Source organism: Delphinus delphis, chromosome 2 (assembly GCF_949987515.2).
Source record: "Delphinus delphis chromosome 2, mDelDel1.2, whole genome shotgun sequence".
Lineage (NCBI taxonomy): Eukaryota > Metazoa > Chordata > Mammalia > Artiodactyla > Delphinidae > Delphinus > Delphinus delphis.
Genome location: NC_082684.1, coordinates 82,556,917 through 82,580,975, shown reverse-complemented (window position 1 = coordinate 82,580,975; position 24,059 = coordinate 82,556,917). Strand labels below are relative to the sequence as shown.

The 24,059-nt window shown below is 35.9% G+C and overlaps 2 protein-coding genes across 4 annotated transcripts in view; one reads left to right on the top strand and one right to left on the bottom strand.

The window, feature by feature from the left end:
* Window positions 1-4,029, top strand: part of RASGRP1 (RAS guanyl releasing protein 1) — an 87,511-nt gene extending 83,482 nt beyond the window's left edge. For all 3 annotated transcript variants that reach the window (XM_060004975.1, XM_060004973.1, XM_069540449.1), the window contains one exon: window positions 1,274-4,029. In XM_060004975.1, the coding sequence (XP_059860958.1) occupies window positions 1,274-1,408 (135 nt within the window). In that variant the 3' untranslated portion in view covers window positions 1,409-4,029. The remainder of the gene's footprint in view (window positions 1-1,273) is intronic.
* A 1,577-nt stretch (window positions 4,030-5,606) lies between these two features.
* FAM98B (family with sequence similarity 98 member B) overlaps window positions 5,607-24,059 on the bottom strand; it is a 35,043-nt gene continuing 16,590 nt past the window's right edge. The window contains exons 5-8 of the mRNA XM_060004972.1: window positions 22,337-22,417; window positions 21,622-21,738; window positions 9,969-10,136; window positions 5,607-7,681 (exon numbers count right to left, since the gene is read on the bottom strand). Of these exons, the coding sequence (XP_059860955.1) occupies window positions 7,325-7,681; window positions 9,969-10,136; window positions 21,622-21,738; window positions 22,337-22,417 (723 nt within the window). The 3' untranslated portion in view covers window positions 5,607-7,324. The remainder of the gene's footprint in view (window positions 7,682-9,968; window positions 10,137-21,621; window positions 21,739-22,336; window positions 22,418-24,059) is intronic.

The following is a 24,059-nucleotide window of genomic DNA, read 5'->3' as shown; positions in this document are numbered from 1 at the left end:
CCCAAAGAAAACATACAAATGGCCGACAGGTACATGAAAAGATACTCCACATCACCCATCATCAGAGAAGTGCAATTCAAAACCACAATGAGGGCTTCCCTGGTGGCGCAGTGGTTGAGAGTCTGCCTGCCAATGCAGGGGACATGGGTTTGTGCCCCAGTCTGGGAAGATCCCACATGCCGCGGAGCGGCTGGGCCCATGAGCCATGGCCGCTGAGCCTGCGCGTCCGGAGCCTGTGCTCCGCAACGGGAGAGGCCACAGCAGTAAGAGGCCCCTGTACCGCAAAAAAAAGAAAAAAAAAAAAACCACAATGAGATATCATCTCACACCTATTAGGATGGCTATCATCAAGAACACAAGATAACAAGTGCTCATGAGGATGTTCAGAAAAGGGAACCCTCGTGCACTGCTGGGGGGAATGAAAATTGGTGCAGCCAATATGGAAAACACTATGGAGATTTCTCAAAAGACTGAAAAAAACTACTATATGATCCAGCAATTCCACTCCTGGGTATATATCCAAAGAAAATGAAAACACTTAATTCAAAAAGATACACACACCCCAATGTTCTTACCATTATTTACAATAGCCAAGATGTAGAAGCAACTTAAGTGTCCATCAACAGATGAATTGATAAAGAAGATGTATGTATATATATGTGCATATACATACATGCAATGGAATATTACTCAGCCATAAACAAAGAATGAAATTCTGCCACTTACAACACTGGAAATCAACAGCTGCCTCTATAACTAAATCACTGCAAATTAAATAAATCCCAGTTTACGGGGATGGGATAAAATTCTTATCTTTCTCAAGAGTCTGTTAGTTTTCAATGATTTGGAGGAGAAAATATGTAATATGATTATATATGTAATATCGCATGTGAACTATAATATCACATATTATAGAATTCCAAGTCACTACTTTCATACCTCAGACCTGACCAAGACTATTTCTGCCAAGTTTAGGTCTGTTACACAATATTCAAAGATTTTCTCATTATTCATCTATTGCCCAGGAATGGTTTATTCTGCCTGCTAGCCACTCACATCTTTGATGTAACAAAACTAATTGTTGTTTACACATGCTCATTTGATATTTAATGTGTTATTTTTTATTCAGGGCAAAATACATGCCTTGAAAACACTTTTTAATTCTCAGCCACAGTGAATAGATGCCAATCAAGTGTAGTACTCCCAGTACTGTAACTGATTTGCCATTCGTTGCTGCTTTATTAACATACCTCATTCTTTTTTTTTTTTAAAGGAAATAAACACCCTGAAAGCAGATAATAATGCTCTAAAGATCCAACTGAAATATGCACAGAAGAAGATAGAAACCCTCCAGCTTGCAAGAAGCAATCATGTCTTGGCTCAGATGGAGCAGGGTGACTGTTCTTAGCCCAGAAACTCAAGCAGCACAAACTGCAGAGTGTATCAGAGATCTCATTTCCTAAAACTCTTAACACAAAGACCTGGGAAACCTTAGACTGACTGGCTTTCAAAAGGGTACTTTAAAGAAGGAAAGCTGGTTACTCTTCTGTTACTTAAAAGATTCCAACTGTGTGGTATGGTTTTCTCTTCCAGCCAGTTGAATCAAAGGGAGGAAAGCTGAAGAATGCAAAGTATTTGCCATTCATACCAGAATTTACCCCCCCACCACCGGGACTAATATCAAAAGCATGATAAAAAACATGACTATAGTTTTCTGACAAGATAGCTTCTATGTGGCCTGCCCAGCTGCTTCTTCCTTAGAACTAAAATCCCTGGAAAATGAATTTGTTTCCTTCCCATTTTTTCCTGAGGCATTTATTTTGTTCCATCCAAAGCTTGCTTATAGTGGAAAAATACTCACATTCCAAAAGTAGAACCGCTTCCTCTATATTTCAGCATTCTTTACAAATCTGGTTCCCACTTCACTACCTCAGATCTAATCAATTTGCCTTTTCCCCTTCTTCCTCACTACGTTCTAACACACATGAGGATATCTACTTAGAAGAGAACTTCTAGAGATGCAGCCATAAATTTGGGGAGAGCAGGAAGGGACTATTAAACAACATGACATCATCCAATTACAGGTCAACTCATAGTTTTAGTCTGAGTCATAAAAGAAGTAGCCAAGTTAAGTACCTGGAAATGTGGCTATTAGCACCTCACACATGGCTGGCTAATTAGCTAAAACAAACATAACGCAAACATGATGTTTGTCCCTCATATAATCTACACTGGATAGAATGAAGAATTTATGGCTTTTTAAAAATGTTTAACGCTCATATGCCATCCTATTTTTTTTTCTTGAAGTTTCTGAACTGAATTTGAGCTTGTACTGTCTTCACTATTAATACTATTTAGAAATAAGCTAATTGGATCAGAGGCTTCAATAACAGCTGACAGCATGTACATATGTACATATTATGTATATACAACATCAGTCATGCATGTGGCTTGGAATTCTGTTTCTTCCTTAGTAAAATGTGTGAGTTAAATGACTTTTGGTCATGTACACAAATTCACGAAGTTCAGTTTGCTACAAGATCAAGAAATTGCTCAGAATGTAAATTGTATTGTTTGGCAAAATCACAAGAGTCCTGTGAGTTTTCTGTTAAGGTTAATGATAAATGGGCTCATTTAATTATCTGGGCAACTATTCACAAATTTCTTTGTCAGACTCTTTATTTCTCTAAAAAAAATTCATATGATCATTTTCTTTTGGTGGGGAGAACTTACCTTCCATGCTTGGAAAGCCTGACACCAAGCTGACTTAAAGTTCATACACAAGTTGACCAACTGCCAAGCATATAATCTCAGCAACCAAAAGTTCCAAACCTAAAGCCAACAACACCAAGTCTTAATCAGAAACAAATTATATATATAGTATAAGCTTCCTTGGAGAATTCATATCATTTAAGAAGTTTCTTTGATGAAAGACCAGTTCCCATTTGCATACCTCCTTGTACTGAACTGAGCTTTAGTGAAAAAGCTAGTGACTAGCTTTCAGTTAGTGATTTAAGGAATCACTTTACACACAAATCTACCTTTTTCTAAATCCAAACTCAGAAATCCCCATGGCAGGGCTGCTTAGGTCCACCACTTGGTATATAATCCTATAAGAAGTACTTTGCTACTTATTTACCTTATGTGGAACAAATATGAGTTTATAATCATCCTTAAAATTCATATTCTTCACCTATTCTTTTCCTCTGACCAAAGACGGTACAATGCAATTTCTTTAAACATAGTTATGAAACACAATTAAATTTTTTTAATTCTTGTTACCCAGGATCCAAAATACAGAGCCCAGGTTAGTTTCTATGTAAATAATTTGTGATCTAGAGGAATTCAAAAGGTCACAGTCTCCTTAATTAGTCAAATTAACATGGCTAGAAAGTCTCAAGCATTCCAGAATTTATCACTGAAATGGATAGGAAGCAGTAGTTTCACCACAAGTCTTTACAGTCCAGCAAGGGCCAAATAAGTATAGTGTATAAATTAATATTATTTGCTCTGAACTACATGGGATTAATGAAATCTACAGAAATAATATGAAACAAATTTTTTGTTCATCAAGCCTAGGATACAAATTTGTGTCTTGTATCAACTTGAAATAAATTTGGGCATATATTTATCTGCTGAAACAAGGACAAATCTTGTTAACAACAGTGTCATTTCTTATTTTCTTTGGTAATTGATTTGCTGTTTTACTGGCCAAATGTGAATTTCTGTTTAAAGATGTATAATGTAAAAGAACTGCAAGGAAAAAACAAATGTACAGATTGTAAAGGTGGTTTTTTTTGATACCTAATGTAAGTTTTCTTTGTGTAATATTTGTATGATAAAAGACATTAGGATCCCTACGGCATAGATGTCCTGTGTTTCTTCTAGTTCATGAACATATAGAAGCCTCACCTGAATTTTTACTATAATCGACAGCTGAGACCACTCCCTACTTCTGTTAACCAAACCAAACTGAGTCTTCCTGAAAGGAAAAGCAAAGCAACTAATTATTCAGTATACATTTTTCTAAATCTTTCTATAACATGAAGTAGTAGCATATAGAAATATTCAACCTTTTCCCATCTTATTGCATAATGACTTACAGTGATCCCCAAATATTGTATCTACAGATACTTAACACTGAAGGAGACAAATCTGAGGTTGTCATTCCTGTGGCTTTCAGCTTTAATTCCACAGTTCTATCTAAGAAAACTAGCAAGTAAAGAAGAGAAACTTTGAAGCTATGGATGGAATTGGTAGAGGATGGTTCAATCTAGTGGACAGATCACCCAGAGCAATTCATTTATGCTCATGATTATCTAGAGTGATTAGAGATAGCTGTGATTTTTCCTTAATGATCAGCCAACTTTTGTTTAACTAGACCAATGAAGGGGGGTGGGGGGGGAGAACAGGGACATATTCCAATCACTCAAATTCCATGGTGGAATGTATTCTGGTACACTTGGATGTGGTATATTTATCATTTTGGCATTTCATAGTCCTTCATACAAAACAATGAAGTCACACTGACAACTTGGCCCTAGAAGAGAGATTAAACTACCTACCCTCTCCTCCACCCACAATTCCCACTCCAAATCTCTCTACCCTGTGCCCCTTACAAGGTATAGATTGTATCATTCCTCAGAACATTCTCCATCACAAATATTTTGGGGGTTATCATACCTTCTTTTGACACACATAAAGGTAATTAAATGCTTTTTGGTTTAAGATTTTTTTTTCTGTTTAGTGAGGCAAGATTTCCCTGATCTGCAGAACACAAGGGAACAGGTTAAAAGGAAATACTTCATCTCTTCTTTTACTGAGAGCTTATGTGTAATGTTGTGGTAATTATGTATGGATGGACAAATCCAGGTAACAGGTCAGTTACTTCTTTAATCCAGAAACTCCCAGTAAGATCATGTCTATAGGTGCTATTAGATACCACAGGATAGACCAAGGCAGGGAGAAGAAAAAAGGGGAGGGAAAATGAGGTAGTAGGAAAAAATAAGATTAAGAACTAGGCAAAAAAGAATGATGAAGAGGTGGCACAGAAGAAGGTGTTAGATTTTAGGAAGCAGTGAAGTGCCATTCATCATACTCTGCATTTGTATTGCATTTAATTTATAAAAGCATTTTCACATTATGGCCTTTCACATTAAGGCCCCAAATTGCCTTATTGCTATTCTAGATATTGCTTAGCAAACTTTTCTATGAAAGAAATTTTTACTGAAAGAAGATTTTCATGAAAATCCTACCTCACAGGAAAGAATAAGATATTAGGTTCTAGACCACTCAGCTTTTCATTCAAGTGAAGTTTATAGGAATGTGTAAATAAGAGTGGTTCCGGCTCCAACAAAATTCCAGGAGCAAGTGCTAAACTTGGATAAGATTTACAGTGAGTAGCAGATAACCCAACAACACTCCTATGAAGGTACAAAGAAATCTTACAGAAATTAATAAACTAATGTTTCTACCATTATTAGCCATAAACCTTTAGTAATAAAAGAAGCTGAAAGTAGTTGTAAACCCATCCTGTATCAGCAACTAAAGCTCCTGAAAAGAAATGAAGCAGAAATGTAAAGGTTTTAAATGAACAGTTTAAGTAATAACTTTTTTGAAATATTTTACTCCAGTGGTCTTTGCGTATATATTTTTTAAAATTATTTATTTTTCAGAGTTCATAGCTACTGATAAAAGTGTTTCCTTATATGGAAAGGCTTTTCTTCAACTATCACAAATGAAATTAAGTCTCTTCATTACATGTAAAATTTTTTTAAAATCTAAGCTTAAGAATAACCAAAAAAATTTATGTTTTCCTATCCTGAACAAATTTCCTCAAAGGGTTAGCTTGAAAAATACATGGCCAAGACTGCGGTGTACACAATATGTGAAGGTTTAACATTATTTTAGATTTCTCCACAGGGTTTACTGTAAAACAAAACAACAACAAGAATAACACTGCCAAATATCAAATACCATTTGTCCACAGGTACTCAGCCTTCTATCTGTTGAGTTGGTTAGACCACAGAAAGTTGTTATGCACAAGAGTTGACCAGGAGCCTACAGATTTTAAAGTGGGATTGAAAACATTTATGTGACTATCTTTTTCTCTCTCTACACTAAGAGAAAAATGCATTACTTGGGCCACCTCTTAAACCATTCACAACAGGCCTTTATAAATTCTCAACAAATTGGACTTGTACTTAGGTCTTTATAAAACAACCTGAGAAGGTACAAGTATCACATTCCTTATTTGACAAATGAGGACAAATTAATCCTTGAGAGCTATGGCCATTTCAACCCATAGCACCCCTGGACTAGTGCCATGATTTGAATTCACAACTCCTGATTCTCAAGCCTTCGACTGCTCCAAACACCAAACCACATTTAATCATTCCCCAACCCTTTGTTTCCCAAATCTAGCTGAGAATCAGAATTACCACAGGATACCCTGGCCCTGCCTCTGATCTACTGAAACTGGATATGAGTGTCCTAATCCTGTGTAGCACAGTGCAGCCTGCCTTTTAATATTCGGAGACCTAAAGTGATGGCACAAATGATGAAGAAACCAATTTACAGAAATATTTTTCACACCACCATGTAAAATTAGTACATGTCTTTGTCCCTTTAGAGTAATTCTGACCTCAGTCTTTAATTCTGCTGTCAAACAAAACCATATAGATTTCAAATCCAGTTGGAAAATAAATCAAATATGCATAGCAAAAACCAGACTTCAGCTTCAATTAATGGAATTTTAACACAAACCTGGCCAGAGGAATTGCTCATATAAAAGAAAGAAAAAGTCAAGAAATCTTCCTCCTGAACACAACTATCAATCAGCCCCTTTCCCTATTTTGTAAAGTAGGATTAACAAACACAAAACACAGCCACAGGAATACAGATGAGGCAATAGTCTATATTCCTTTCCACTACAAGTGGGGTCATTTATGTGTTTCAGACCTGAATAAAATACAGGTAACAATCTAAATTCAATCATGACAATAAAATACTTTCTATTTTCCAAGTTTGATGGTAATAATATATTTACACTTTTAAAAATAATTTTTGCTCGTTTTTTTTTGTTTTTTAAAAAGACATAACATGCTCAAGAGTACACAGAATACAGAAAAAATCATCACTTTGTCTAAGAGATCAAATAGTAGTATAAAACAATGCTCTTTACATACTAAACCCAATTCAAGAATGATATCATCAGGGAATCTAACATGGTGTTTACTTCAAAGATGACATTCAAGTAGTTATTTAGAACACTATGCCTAATGTATCTATTAAGAAGTAAGCCTGCTATCTAAATGCTTAGCTTTTAATATCTTCTATATCCACCACCACCTCCTCCACCTCCTCCATATGGATCTCCATAACCTCTTCCTCCATAGCCCCCTCTTCCTCCATAGCCCCCTCTTCCACCATAATCTCCCCTGCCTTGGAAACCTCCTCCTCTACCACCCCCTCCTCCACCTCCACCTCCACCCCACCCCCCTCCCCCTCCCCCTCCCCAACCGCCTCTTCCACTCCCACCACCTCCTCTACCTCCACCTCCACCACCCCAACCACCCCTTCCGCCGCCTTCTTGTCTCTTTTGCCAAGGGGGCATTTCAGGGGGTGGTGGTTCAATTTCATTCGGCCGTCCTCCCCTGTCAGGCACCCTTCCCATCAGCACCTGTGTAAAGAAATATCTTCTTTCAGTTTCCAATATTTTAAAAGTTAAAATTTACATAAAGGATACAAGCAATATTGAAGTTATTGTTCTAATAAAGAAACAGAAGTCAAGTATTTAAGGACATGAAAGTATCAGACACAGCTGTATGAATTAATATTGAAAATACAAATGTGATGTGTGACAAATTCCTCATAATGTGCTGTTATTTTTAAGCAATGTGGGGGAATATTTCTGAAACTTAACGACTTGTTTAAATTTGTTTAGCAAATTTTATAACAAATGTAGTACCCATCACACTAAGAAATTTTTTTAGCAAAACATTTACAGTATACATAAAATACATACCTTACATGACTTCATATCCATTTATGCAACAACTCTGGACTTTCTATTGCCATTGGTTTGGTAATAGATTATCCAATAAAAGACTATTTCTGAGCACATTTTATTTCAACAGAGTATGAAGTATATATGATAACATGTGGGTATAATGCAGTCAGAGATGAACATAATGGCTATAATCCAAGGTTATCACTGTAAAGAGATACAAGGATTTTCAATGAACTATTCCTTTTTTTTTTTTTTTTTTTGTGGCACACAGGCCTCTCACTGTTGTGGCCTCTCCCGTTGCGGAGCACAGGCTCTGGATGCGCAGGCTCAGCGGCCATGGCTCACGGGCCCAGCCGCTCCACGGCATGTGGGATCTTCCCGGACCGGGGCACAAACCCATGTCCCCTGCATCGGCAGGCGGACTCTCAACCACTGCGCCACCAGGGAAGCCTGAACTATTCCTTTTTTATGAGAAATTAAGCTAACTTTCAATGATACTAGTTACTATATTATAGAGAAAAGAGAGACTTGATACACTTCCTTAACCATGCTTTATAATGCTTTGAAGGATAAACCAAGGAAGAGTTTGCTTTAAGTCCCCAACTTTCTGTAGAAAGGAACTACTTTATATGCCTGTGTACAGAGACCAACAGGAAGCAAATAGCTTCCTGCTAGTCTCTTTCAGGAAAGAAGGTAAACCAGAAGTGCCTCAACTAAAATGATCTATGAATCAGTTGTGTTCTACTTCCTTTGATTCTCTAATCAAAATCATGTTTTACTACTTTATGTCATAAATGAAAGACAAAAAGTACAACATCCTCACTGTGGGACAAGGTTCGAAGAAGCAAACTTTCTTTTAAAAGTCAGCAATAACATCCTAATTACCAAATCCAAAAAATATCAGTAGCTTTTTTCTTGGTTGTTATCTTCATTGGTCTCTCCACCAAACATGCTATGTGGGTGGATATACAGGGACGCTGTTCCAAGATCTCATAAGATTGCCCTCAAATAACCAGACTATAAATTACAAACTCAGAAAAGAGATGGGTAATGTCACTTAAAGAAATAGAACTCTTGATCCATCAAGACTAGCTTATAACCTGATGCAAGACATTAAGTAACATATTTAAAGACAGAACACTTTAAGAAGAGAGGAGGTTGGTCTAAAATGGAAGCAGGAAGGCCCAAACACTGGTGCCTAACTTAGCAATAATTAGCAAACTGACTTTACATACAGCTATCCCTTGATACAGGATACCTTTCTCACTGCATTGAGTGAGAAACGATGTTTTAAAATTACCCAAATCCCTTACTTCTGATTTCTTGCTCTTTTGTAGTAGTTTGTCATAGAGTGATCTATCTAAATAAAAAGTATATGCTAATCAAGCTAATATAAACATTCTAAATTAGTTTATTGTTAATGCTAATGTCATAAAGTAAAAAATTCAGACTCTGAGCTTATTTAAGACTACTGTCAGAGCAATGGATCTATACTCTGAATCAGGAAATGGAACCTCCAAGAGATTCCGCAACTTGCCCAAGGTGACTGCTCTAAGTAAATGATAGAGCTAGGATGTGAACCCAAAGCATGGACTCCTCCCTTTACACCAAGGATCTAAGGAATATGTGAGTACCCGAAATGACTCCTACAGATTTTTACTGACAAAAAATGATTACATTATTGGAAAGAAGGCAAATAATTCTTGCTAATGCTATTCATAAAAATAATTCTTAATTCCTCTAATTCAGATAAAACTGTGGTTTAATTTATGAATACAGAAATTCAAACGAACATGCACACAGAAAACATTACTAAGCCTAAATTGACTGAAGGCCCTCCACCACTCTCTTTTCTAGGAGTTCACTAGGATTAAAAGAAAAATGGATTAAATCTGTAAAAACATCAAACAAGGATATTATAAATTCATTATCCGCTGTTACTGAAAGAAAGACCAACCTTATTAATGGCACATGCTGTCTTCTCCCGGCTGGAGCCACTACTTGTCCTGATGATCTTGGATAGATCTTCACGGGCAGCAAGTAGATGTGCCAAGGTTATTGTTGTCTTGGGTGACAAAGCGTAACGCTTAGGCTGGTAAATTCTTGCTATGTCATCTGTTTTTATCTAAATGACAAAATTCAGGGAAAAAAGGAACCAAAGAACATTTCAATGAAAGAGCAATGGTGGGACTTCCCTGGTGATCCAGTGGTTAAGACTCCACCTTCCAATGCAGGGGACGTGGGTTCCATCCCTTGTCAGGGAACTAAGATCCCACATGCCGTGGGGCAACTCAGCCTGCGTACCCCAACTACTCAGCCCACGCACTCTAGAGCCCGTGCGCCACAACTGAGAAGTCCGCACGCAATAACAAAAGATCCTGCATGCCACACTAAAGATCCTGCATGCCACAACTAAAGATCCCACGTACTATAACAAAGATCCTGCATGCCGCAACTAAAGATCCCACGTACTATAACAAAGATCCTGCATGCCGCAACTAAAGATCCTGCATGCTGCAAAGATCCCACGTGCCACAACTAAGACCCAACGCAGCCAAATTAATTAATTAATTTTAAAAAAGGGCGATGGCAATCATAATCTTCAGAAAGAAAAAAAGGAGATAATAACACAAGCAAAGAAACAGAGGAGCAAAACATTCAAATATCTGATAATCTGTAAGTAGAATGAGAAAGAAAAAAGCCCAACAGATGCTAAAAGGCTACATAACTACCAGTAACAACTCATTTAAAAAGTAACGAAAAAAAATCCCATTCATATTAACAAAAAGCAAAATACCTAAAAATAGCTGTACCAAAAACACACACAGAACCTTTAAGAAGAAAACATTAGTAAATCTACAAAAACAGAAGTAAAACTTGAATAAACAGAAATACCAAGTTTCTGGATGGGGACATTGAGTATTGTTGGTTTCCCTCAAAATTAACTTATAGATTTATTGCAGTCCTACTGGAATATTTTTTGGGGGAGAGTGGTGGGCAGGGAGGTAGGGGATATCTAAATCATCATTGCCTTAAGAGTTAACATTCATTGACTACTTGTTAAATGAGCCAAGCTATTTATTCTTCATCTAATATCATATCTTTAATCTTCAAAACATCCTTTTAGAGTGGTTGTATAGATAACACTATACTATCCTACCTCGGTCTAATTAAATGGAACTGGTAGGGGGAATAGATTGATGAAACAAAAGAGGCAATTGAGATTCAGGGCCTCATAAATGCATGAATGCAATAAATGATAGCGGAGGCATCAAAGATCAGTGAGACAAAAAGGCATGAAGGAAACTTAAATGTCTATTATTAAGTGAAAGAAGCTAATCTGAAAATAATAATCTGTATGACTTCAACTATATGACATTCTGGAAAAAGCAAAACTATAGAGATAGTAAAAAGATTAAATGGGTTGCCAGGGGTTGTGCAGAGGGAGGGAAGAATAGGCAAAGCAGAGAAGATTTTTCTGGCAGTGAAAATATTCTGTAGGATACTATAATGGTGGATACCTGTCTTTGTGTATTTTTTCAAAACCATAGAATGTGCAGCACCAAGAGTGAAACCTACTATAAACTATGGGACTTTGGATAATAATGATGTATCAATGTAGGTTCATCAGCTGCAAAAATCTACTACTCTCGTGGGGGACGATGATGGGCGGGTTATGTGTGGGGGGGGGCAGGAGGTAAATGGAAATCTCAAAACCTTCTGTTCAATATTGCTATGAACCTTTAACTGCTCTAAAAATGAAGAATATTAAAACATTAAAAAAAAGAGCAATGAGAAAAGAAATAGATTTTTTAAATCGTGCTGCAATGAACTGTTGTCTAATTGTAAAATAATAATAATAATCAACATATAACTAAGGGGATTCCAAATATAATAAAGAGTTCATTGTTTAACTACAAGCAACTATATGCCAATAAAATGGACAACCTAGAAGAAATGGACAAATTCTCAAAAAGATACAAGCTTCCAAGACTGAACCAGGAAGAAATAGAAAATATGAACACATCAATCACAAGTACTGAAATTAAAACAGTGATTTTAAAACTTCCAACAAACAAAAGTCCAGGACCAGATGGCTTCACAGGCGAATTCTGTCAAACATTTAGAGAAGGGTTAACACCGATCCTTCTCAAACTTGCAGAGAAAGTAACAACCCCCAAGCTCATTCTACAAGGCCACCATCACCCTGATACCAAAAACAGACAAAGATATCACAAAAAAAGAAAATTACAGGCCAATATCACTGATGAATATAGATGCAAAAATCCTCAACAAAATACTAGTAAACTAAATGCAACAACACATTAAAACAATCATACACAATGATCAAGTGGGATTTATCCCAGGGATATAAGGATTCTTCAACATACATAAATCAATGTGATACACGACATTAACAAACTGAATAAAAACCATATGACCATCTCAATAGATGCAGAAAAAGCTTCTGACAAAAATCAACACTCATCTATGATACAAACTCTCCAGAAAGTGGACACAGAGGAAGCATATCTCAACATAGTAAAGGCCATATACAACAAACCCACAGCAAACATCATTCTCAATGGTGAAAAACTGAAAGCATTTCCTCTAAGATCAAGAACAAGACAAGGATGTCCACTGTCTCCACTTTTATTCAACATAGATTTAAAAGTCCTAGGCATGGCAATCAGAGAAGAAAAAGAAATAAAAGGAATCCAAATAGGAAAAGAAGTAAAACTATCACTGTTTGCAGATGACATGATACTATACATAGAAAATCCTAAAGATGCTACCAGAAAACTACTAGAGCTCATCAATGAATTTGGTAAAGTTGTAGGATATAAAATTAATACACAGATATTTCTTGCATTCCTATACATTAACAATTAAAGATCAGAAAGAGAAATTAGGGAAACAATCGCATCTACCACCGCATAAAATACCTGTACTCAGGAGGCAAAAGACCTGTACTCAGAAAACTATAAGATATTGATGAAAGAAATCAAAGATGACACAAACAGATGGAAAGATATAACATGTTCTTGGATTGGAAGAGTCAATATTGTCAAAATGACTATACTACCCAAAGTAATCCACAGATTCGATGCAATCCCTATCAAATTATCAATAGCATTTTTCACAGAATTAGAACAAGACAATGTTACAATTTGTATGGAGACACAAAAGATCCTGAATAGCCAAGGCAATCTTGAGAAAGAAAAACGGAGCTGGAGGAATCAGGCTCCCTGACTTCAGACTATACTACAAAGCTACAGTAATCAAAACAGTATGGTACTGGCACAGAAACAGAAATATAGATTAATGGAACAGTATAGAAAGCCCAGAGATAAACTCACATACCCATGGTCACCTAATCTACGACAAAGGAGGCAAGACTATATACTGGAGAAAAGACAGTCTCTTCAATAAGAGGTGCTGGGGAAACTGGACAGCTACATGTAAAAGAATGAAATTAGCACATTCCCTAACACCATACACAAAAATAAACTCAAAATGGATTAAAGACTTAAATGTAAGACCAGATACTATAAAACTCTTAGAGGAAAACATATGCAGAACACTGACATAAACTGCAGCAAGATCTTTTTTGATCCTCCTCCAAGAGTAATGAAAATAAAAACAAATGGGACCTAATGAAACTTAAAAGCTTTTGAACAGCAAAGGAAATCATCAATAAAACTAAAAGAAAACCCACAGAATGGGAGAAAATATTTGCAAACAAAGTGACTGACAAGGGATTAATCTCCAAAATATACAAACCGCTCATGCAGCCTAATATCAAAAAAACAAACAACCCAATCAACAAATGGGCAGAAGATCTAAATAGACATTTCTCCAAAGAAGACATACAGATGGCTAAAAAGCACATGAAAAGATGCTCAATATCACTAATTATTAGAGAATGCAAATCAAAACTACAATGAGGTATCACCTCACATTTGTTATGGCCATCATCAAAAAATCTACATACAACAAATGCTGGAGAGGGTGTGGAGAAAAGGGAACCCTCCTACACTGTTGGTGGGAATGTAAATTGATACAGCCACTATTGAGAACAGTATGGAGGTTCCTCAAGAAACTAAAAATAGAATTACCACATGACCCAGCAATCCCACTCCCGGGCATATAGCCAGAGAAAACCATGATTCAAAGACACATGCACCCCAATGTTCATTGCAGCACTATTTACAATAGCCAGGTCATGGAAGCAACCTAAATGCCCATCGACAGACGAATGGATAAAGAAGATGTGGTACATATATACAATGAAATATTACTCAGCCATAAAAAGGAACGAAATTGGGTCATTTGTTGAAACGTGGATCTAGAGACTGTCATACAGAGTGAAGTCAGAAAGAGAAAAACAAATATTGTATATTAACGCATATATGTGGAACCTAGAAAATGGTACAGATGATCCAGTTTGCTGAGCAGAAATTGAGACAGAGAAGCAGAGAAAAAACATATGGACACCAAGGGGGTAAGTGGTGTGGGGCGGGAGTGGTGTGATGAACTGGGAGATTGGGATTGACATGTATACACTGATGTGTATAATATGGATGACTAATAAGAAAAAAATATATATTTGATAGTGGAATGGACTTGGAATCTTTGATCACCTAAGACACTTCCTTGAACTTTGTAGGTGTCTAAAATAATATTCAGTAATTCTTTGCCAACTGCTGATCTTAATGAACTAAATAAGGCTTTTGTCTTAGCTTTTTTAATAAGTTATAACACAGAGAAAAGTGTATAAGTCGTAAGTTTAACTATAAACTTATGACTTATGTGAGTTATCTGAACTCCCACTAGTATAACCACTACTCAGATCAAGAAACAGAACTTTCCCAGCACCTCGGAAGCCTTCCTTATACTATTTCCTGGTCATGACCCCTGCTTTCTGTTCCCATAATCACTACTACCTTCACCATAAATTTGTTTTGCCCAGTTTTGAATTTTTTAAAAAAAAACCATACAATGTATATCATTTTATGTCTGCCTTGTTTTGCTGAATATTGCTCATGTGTTTTATTTCTGTTGTTGCTTATAGCAATACTCACTTATTTTTATTGTCTTCTATATTTTATTATATAAATGCAAAATATAGTCTAATGTTGATGAACAAAAAAAAAAGAAATCCTGGGCATGGACTGACTTCGTGTTAAGAAACCCATTACAGGCAGGGAAAAAAATGACAAAATAAATATATAAGGTCAAGAATTTGTATGCAAAAAAAAAAAAAGCACATGAAAAGATGCTCAATATCACTAATTATTAGAGAAATGCAAATCAAAACTACAATGAGGTATCACCTCACACTTGTTAGAATGGCCATCATCAAAAAATCTACAAACAATAAATGTTGGAGAGGGAGTGGAGAAAAGGGAACCCTCCTACACTGTTGGTGGGAATGTAAATTGGTACAGCCGCTATGGAGAACAGTATGGAGATTCCTTAAAAAACTAAAAGTAGAGCTACCATATGATCTAGCAATCCCACTCATAGGCATATATCTGGAGAAAACCATAATTAGAAAGGGTACATGCACCCCAATGTTCACTGCAGCACTACTTACAATAACCAGGACATGGAAGCAACCTAAATGTCCATCAAAAGAGGAATGGATAACGAAGATGTGGTACATATATACAATGAAATATTACTCAGCCATAAAAAAGGATGAAATAATGCCATCTGCAGCAACATGGATGGACCTAGAGTTTATCATAGTAAGTAAGTCAGACAGAGAAAGACAAGTATCATATGATATCACTTATATGTGGAATCCAAAAAAATCGTACAAAAGAACCTATTTACAAAACAGAAATCGAGTCACAGATGTAGAAAACAAACTTATGGTTACCAAGGGGGAAAGGGAGGGGGGAGGGATAAACTGGGAGATTCAGACTGACATAGACACACTACTATATATAAAATAGATAACTAATAAGAACCTACCTTATAGCACAGGGAACTCTATTCAATACTCTGTGTAATGACCTATATGGGAATAGAATCTACAAAAGAGTGGATATAGGTATATGTATAACTGACTCACTTTGCTGTACAGCAGAAACTCACACAACACTGTAAATCAACTACACTCCAATAAAAAAATTAATTATAAATTTTTAAAAAGAGTTCACTGTTTAAAGTTTTATTTTAAACTGAAAAACTTAACCATATTATAGACTAAAATTTCTGCACAGCAAAAGACATAAAACAAAAGACCACTGGGGAAAATATTTTCAACAAATAAAGCAACTAGCTAACTTCCTTAATATATAAAAAGCTCAATCAGAAGGAAAACAGGAAGACCTTAAGGGGAAAAAAAGACAAGACACAAATAGAAATTTCAAAAAAGAGGAAATTCAAATGACTAATAAGCTTATGAAAAAATGTTCAACTGTACCACTAATAAAAAATATACAAGTTAAAACAACTTAGTCTTTTTTAACCATCAAGTTAGCCATAAAATTGATAATATTCTAAATACTAAAGAAGCTAAAGTGAAGGCAAAATTTCATTTACACTACTTGTAGGAGCTTAAATTCATACAAACTTTGTAAAAAACAATTTGGTGATGTGAATCAAGAGCATTAAGAGTCATAACCTTTCACACAGTAAATTTCCATTTAGGAATCCCTAGGAATCCATGGGTTTCACATCTGCAGACATGGAGGGCTGATTGTGCAGTTACATGGGACAACATGGATGAAACTTGAAAGCATTATGCTAAGAAGCCAGACATAAAAAGCCACATATTGTATGACTCCTTATATATATGAAATATCCAGAACAGGCAAATCCAAAGAGACAGAAAGTAGGTTATAGTAGTGAGTGTCAGAAAAGGAAGTTGAAGGTACAGCAAATGACCACTAATAGGTGCATGTTTCTTTTGGCGGTGAGGGAAACGTTGTGGAATTAGATAATGGCACAGAATACAGTGAATATACTAAAAACCACTGAACTGTACACTTTAAGATGGTGAATTATAACTCAAAAAATAAGAAATAAATTAAAAATCAATTTTAAAAGGACACCGAAATAGAACTTTTAGAGATATGGGACCATGATCACAATATATTCAGGAAAAAAAAAAAAAAAAGCAAACTATAAAAGTATACTCAGTCCTATTTCAATACCAGCAAAGTAACAGAGAAACCAGATTAACCATACTAATAAACATGTATAATCTTTTTGAAGGGCAACTCTGGAGTGTGCATCAAAAGCATTATTTCTTTGATCAAGGAATTCCACTTTTAGGAATATATCATGGACATGAACAAAAATTTAGCTGCCAAAAATTTCATTACAGGGTCAAAGGAGACAAAATTAAAGGAAAACTCAATGTCAATCAATAGAGTATATCTGTATGCAAAAGATTTTAAATGCTGTAGAACAATATTTGATGAGTCATTCAACATCAGACACATGAAATAGGGAGAATAAGATAAAGATATATTAAATTTAACAAGAAAAGAAAACTCAGGGTATAAATGTATATACTCACATAATCAATTGAAAAGGATGGCATGAAAGGCCAAAATTTGATCTATACTCTGAGAAAAAAGATATTTAAAAAATCTTCCGGACTAAGGGAAAAACAACAAAAACACAACCTCCTTGTCCTAAAACATGATGAAAAAAGACCAAGATGAGAAGATAAGATATCAAGATATTTCCTAAAGGTATTTTCTCAAACACACTAAATTATTTTTTTCAAAAAATATACATATACTACAATAAACAGAATGGAAAAAGGGGATACAGGTAAGAAGGGAACCAACATCTCAGAAAATGAAACTGGGAGCCAAAAATAGGGGTTAACTGTCTATTTGTGGAATAGTCTATTCTTCCAACCCCTGGTGCCATGTTGCCACTCCTCCTCCTCTGGCCAAAGGAGAATAATGTATAGAAAAAAAAATGAGGCTTCCCTTCTTGAAACACTGAGCAGCTACAGAGAAAAGACTTCTCCAAATGAGCATCAGGAATTTCCACAGCACAGGAGGCAGCTCCAGAGTCTGACATCAACAATCCTGATCAACAACTACAGTTCCCAATCAGTTTTTCAGTGTCTTCTCTTAAATATGGACAACAAAGGACCATCATGATTTGAAGAAAGCCACCACGAGAGAGAGACCAAGAAAAACAAACCAAAAATTGCCCTGGAAGAGACAGAAATAATTAAGGGGGGAAAAAAAAAACAACCTTTTTTAAAAAAAAATTTTTCATCCCCATTGAAGAAGATAGCACGTTCATAAAACAAGAAAAAAAAAACATGAAAAAGGAAAACTCAAGAAGCAAAAAGAATTCCTGGAAATGAAAAAATGATGGCAGAAACAAAAATTTAGTGCCAAGCACAAAATAAAATTGAGGACATTTCCAAGAAAGTCAATCAAAAAGGAAGAGACAGAAAATGAGAAAAAAAATAAAGCAACTCAAGTGGATCTATCTAGGGGGTCTAATATCTGAATAACAAGAGTTTCAGAAAGAGAAAACAAAAGGGAAGAAATTAATAAAGAGAAATATAAAAGCTGAGAGTCTACAGATTGAAATGCCCACCTAATGTTTAGCACAATGAATTCAGGAAGACCCAGACTGACATATGCTGTGAAATTTCAGAACTCCAAGGATAAAGAAGAGAGTCCAACCACCAGGGAAGTCCCTGTTTTTCTTTAATTAACAATGATTTTTCTTTCTTTTTTTTTAACAATGATCTTTTGATGTTCCTACTACCTCGTTCCTTGCAAAAACTCCTATATATCCTGACTCCTCCCTTACCTCTCTTCAGAGCAGTCCCTCAGAGTCATCTGAGAGGCTGTCTTCCAGGCTTAAGTCCTCAGCAAGTCTGTCAAATAAAATGTAACTCTCAAAAAAAAAAAAAAAAAAAAAAAAAAGAAGAGGGTCCAAAAGCTCCCAGTGAAAAATAAAAGGTCATCCAAAAGGACAGGCAATGGCACTGGGTTTCTCAACAGCAGCACTATATGCTAGAAAACAATGAAGCAATGCCTTCAATATTCTTTTTTTTTTTTTGCCTTCAATATTCTTAGAGAAAAATGTTTTCCACCTAGAATTTTATATTTACCCAAACTATCAATCAAATGTGGCAGCAGAATAAACATTTTTAGAATTCAAGGGTTCAGAAAAATCACTCCTATGCACCCTTTGTTAGGAAGTTATTTGTGGACTTACTATGGCAGATTGAGGGAATAAACAATGAAAGAGAAGGCCATGGAATCCAGGAAATAGTGGAGTAGCCAAGGATAGGCAAGCAAACAGCCCAAACTGCAGTAGAAGGATACAAGCTTTTAGGAGGGAAAGTATAGAAAAGAGGACTCATTAGAATACTTGATTTTTAAAAGTATATTTAAAAAAGAGAAAAAGAAAAGAAAAGAAAAAAGCAGCAGCCACATATGATAACGAAATACAATGCAGGAAAAAAATAAACTTCAATTAGAAGACACCTGGTAAACAGAATGGCTCCCCCGAGATCTCCACATCCTAATCCCTGGAACCTGTGAATATGTCACCTTGAAGATACAGATGTGAGTTAAGTTAGGGATCTTGAGATGGATTATCTGGGTAAGCCCAGTGTAACCACAAGGCTCCTGATAAGAGAGAGAGAGCAGAAGGCATGTGACAATGGAAGCAGAAGGAGAAAGAATGGAAGATCCTACACTATTGATTTTGAAGATGGAGGATGAGGTCATGACTCGAGGTACACAGGTGGTATCTGGAAGCTAGTAAATGCAAGGAAACAGATTCTCCCCTGAAGTGTCCGGGAGGAATGCAACCCTGCCAATACCTTCATTTTAGGACTTCTGATCTCTAGATCTGTAAGAAAATAAATGTGTATTATTTAAACCACGAAGTTTGTGGTAATTTATTACAGCAGCCATAGGAAACCAATGTGGGGCACCACATGGAGAGAGAGACCACCTAAGGGCCAAGATGACAAGTGAAGCACCCCAAGAAACAGTTAGCAAAACCCAGACATGTGAGGCAACCGTCTTGGATGTTCCAGCCCAACCCAGCCCAGGTATCAGTTGAATGAAGCTGCATAAATGACCCCAGTTGATACAATATGGGGGCAGGACAACTACCCAGTTAATCCAAAGAATGTAATAATAATATCTGAGAGTAACAGGCACAGATTTACCCTCCTACCTGAGACAACTATAAAACTGGACAACCCACGTGAACCAGTGATTTTCAGACACTGGACATCAAGGAGCACAGGACACAATGATCCCTCAAACAGGGGAAGCAAATGTTTTCCTATAATCATCCCAGCTTACAGTCTGGAGTGGAGGATCCCAGACGCCGCCTGGGTACAGATTACAGACATGAAATGGGAATGATGGGTGACAGCTCTCTAGAAAACTACCTGAAGAGATCCATATTTGGGAATGCCCCCACCCTCCAACCCTCTCTTCAACTGGAACACACTCCACAGCCTTAAGCCACCTTTAAGGTTTGTTCAGGCATCAGTGCTACCTGATTCATTCCTAAATCTATCTTTCTTTTTTATTTTTTTCTGAATAAAAAAATCAGTATTTTACTTTTTCGACAGTTGAATAAAAGGATTTAGACATATATCAAATGGGAAAAAAGGGTTTTAATCCCTCTGTGCAATAGGAAGAGAGACATACTATACTGGAAAGACTGCAAAGACCATGAGGAGAGAAACCAGAGAATACGTGGCCTCAGTCCCATCATTTCAGAACACAGTAGCAGCTTGTCTGTTAATTTCTTTCCTCTCAGCCTGGGTGACCTCTCACAAGCTTAACAGTAACAGGGAGTCTAACACTGCTTCTGAGCAGGTGCTTTCTGCAGACAGGTGCTATTTATCAGAGAAGATTTAGACAGGATAACATTGAGGAGTGATGTGTTACTTTAACCAGATTGCAAAGCTGAAAAAGAATAATGAACCTCACATTAGTTAAATAAACAAAGCGACAGTAAGCACAATAAGCAGACAGGCATGATGCTTACAGAAGAGTCACCTCTTTTTGTGTACAGTGTGCCACATTGCACTTGCTGTTCAAATATATGTTTTAATAAATGTCCTTTAATGTGTACATGAAATAGAGTAGGCATTCAACTATTTGTTGAATGAAAATAACAATATATTATGTATAAAGAAAAATCTGATCTCATATCATCAGAAACAGATTTTGTCAACCACTACTTTTGATCTTTTGGACCAGACAGATCTTGTTGTGAAGGGCTATCCTGTGTACTGTAGGGTGTTTAGCAGTAAATCCTTCTTTCTTGACCAGTTGCTCACTATATCTATCTCACTATCACATATGATGCCTTCTTTTATGTATATCCTTGCATAAATCACAACATCTATGAGTTTTAAATAAATGTGAAAGATATGGGAAGAAATTAAGATATTTGCAAACAGGGACTTATACAAGACCAGGATCATTATTTAAGACCAGCAGTTGGCCTGGGCAGGAGCTTCAGACAGAGTGATAAAGTACAAATGTGGCATCGTTACCTAACAGACAAGAGAGCCTGAAGAGCTGTCACAGAGTACCACCTACAGGACACAAATGGAAAAACAGCCTTACCTTTGCTCTATCAGACCATCCAAAGGACTGCACTGTTACATCTAATCGTTTCATCAACATCCGCCGACGGCACTCATATTCACAGGAAAGGGCATCGTTGATTCTTTCCAGTTGTTCCTAAGGAATTTGGAAACAAAAATCATAACCTTTAGACTCATTATGCACAGAAAAGAAATTTCAGAATTGTGGTCAATACGTCCTATTAATTCAAAAGGTGGTACTTGATGGTCATTTTCTGATCCCATGAAACTTTACAGTAAATTATTTAGATAAAGATATTTGATAGAACATATAAAATATTCGGAAGATACTAAACATACAAATTAAGCTCTACAATTGGTACAGTTTACCTGATCTTCAATCAAACATGTTAATTTACGTAAAACGTCTACTTGCAAAGTAGTTTGGACCAATAAGGAAAGAAAATACCAACAACTTCCCATCTTGTTGGCGTTGAGCTACTACACTTTTCAAATTACAACTATGCTAACATATTAGGGACTATAAATACTTTTGGCCAGGTTTTTTTTTTTAATTAATAATCTGAGTGAAGAAATGTTAGGACCTACTGTTCTAGAATATCATTCCATTTTAATTCTCCAATATAAAAAATGCATGCTACACACTGTAAAATCTAGATGTCCATCTATAAAATTAAGTCATATTCACTACTTTAATTACATAAAGCTAATAAAAAGGTGGGGGGGTGACTTACCGCCTGTTCCAGATTTAAATCAATTTTCAGCAGTGGTTTTCCCACGTGATTTTTCTGGACATGTGAGAGAATATCTTTCACCTAAAATTAAACATAAAAGATTGTGAAAATGTGTATCCCTAATTTAAAACGATCTTATTCTTGCTTAAAACGCTTTGAATGCTAGAGAATTAATAAAATGTTAAAGAGAAATAGTTAAAATATACCTTCACATAATAGGAAAGAATATCACTACAATGCAGAGTATCTTTCTCAAAGAAGCATTAGTTACATTAATTCAAGCTATAGCACACCTTTTCCAGAGTAAGAAATAATGTACATGGACAATTAAAGAAGTAGCTACTAAAAGGTTTTATTATGAGAATCTATAATTTATATGTGAAATAAATTCAGAGTTTCTTCTTAAGATGGCACGCTCTTACATGCTGACAAATTCTCAAAAGGGATACTAAAACCTTTGCTGAGTATGTTGGTTTTACTCCATTAAATATTCTGTACACATTCCATTGTTCAGCAAGACAACACAGGAGAGCAAGCCCTCTCAATTAGTCGCCACATACACATTTCATTACTTTTGCAAAGCAAAGCCACTGATTTGAATTACTTGAAACATTTTTATTTTGGTGAACAAGATTTAGACATTTGCTTTTGCTTCAGCAATATCAGAGGTCATTCAAACAGAATGAAATATTTACAGTTGCTTAGTTATAAAGTAACTAGAGAAAATAATCAGGAAGAGTTCACATTTTGAGGAGTATGAACCTTATTTAATGTTGGGGGACCTCTTTTAAAAAGAATTAAAAATTATGAACACAAAATTAGCTTGGAAACTGGTGGTGGTAATGGGAAGTGACTGTAAATGGGCACATGGTTTCTTCTGAGAATGATGGAAATGTTCTAAAATTAGATTTTGATGATGTTGTACTCTGTAAATATACTACAATTCATTGAATTGTATACTTTAAATGGGCGAATTTTACAGCACTTAAATTATATCTTGAGAAAGCTATTTTTGAAAAATGAGCTTAGAAAGAACTTGTGCAAATTAGGGGGTCCCAAAGCTTAAGCTTTACATCACAGTAAAGCTACCACTACAACAGTGATTACTGACACTGCTCTTACACATTGAAAAGAATTATTATTTTCTTAAAACATACCATTTCTGTAGATTCCTCACTATTGTAAATACCTTCGATTTTGATATTTCATATACTACTAAAAGTTTTAGTCATAACCCCTTACTCAAGAGGGACTCTGAATGCATGCTTAAGTTTCTCACATATAATCACATTCCCTGTATTTCAACATTAGATAACAGTTTTAATAACTTTGAGAATCACTTGTGATAAAGAGGGAGTTAAGAGCAGACTCTGAGGTTGACCATCTGGGTTTGAAACTCCAGTCTACCACTACTACTACTTAGAAACTTGCTTGTCTAATTTATTAAATCTTTCAGTACCTCAATTTTCTCAAATGGCTGTTGTAAATAATAATATTACTACTTCATTATAGGTGATGTAAGAATGCAATGAGTTATTACATATAAACATTTAGCACAGTAAATGCTGTATGTGTGCTGTTAATATTACTATAATTACTTTAGATTTACATTTGAACAGCTTCGAGCTAAAAGATAATGATAAATTTCCTCCCCAATGGTGACGAAGTGTCTTCTGGACACATCGTACATAGAAGAAAATATGGAAATTTTTGCTTTTGATAG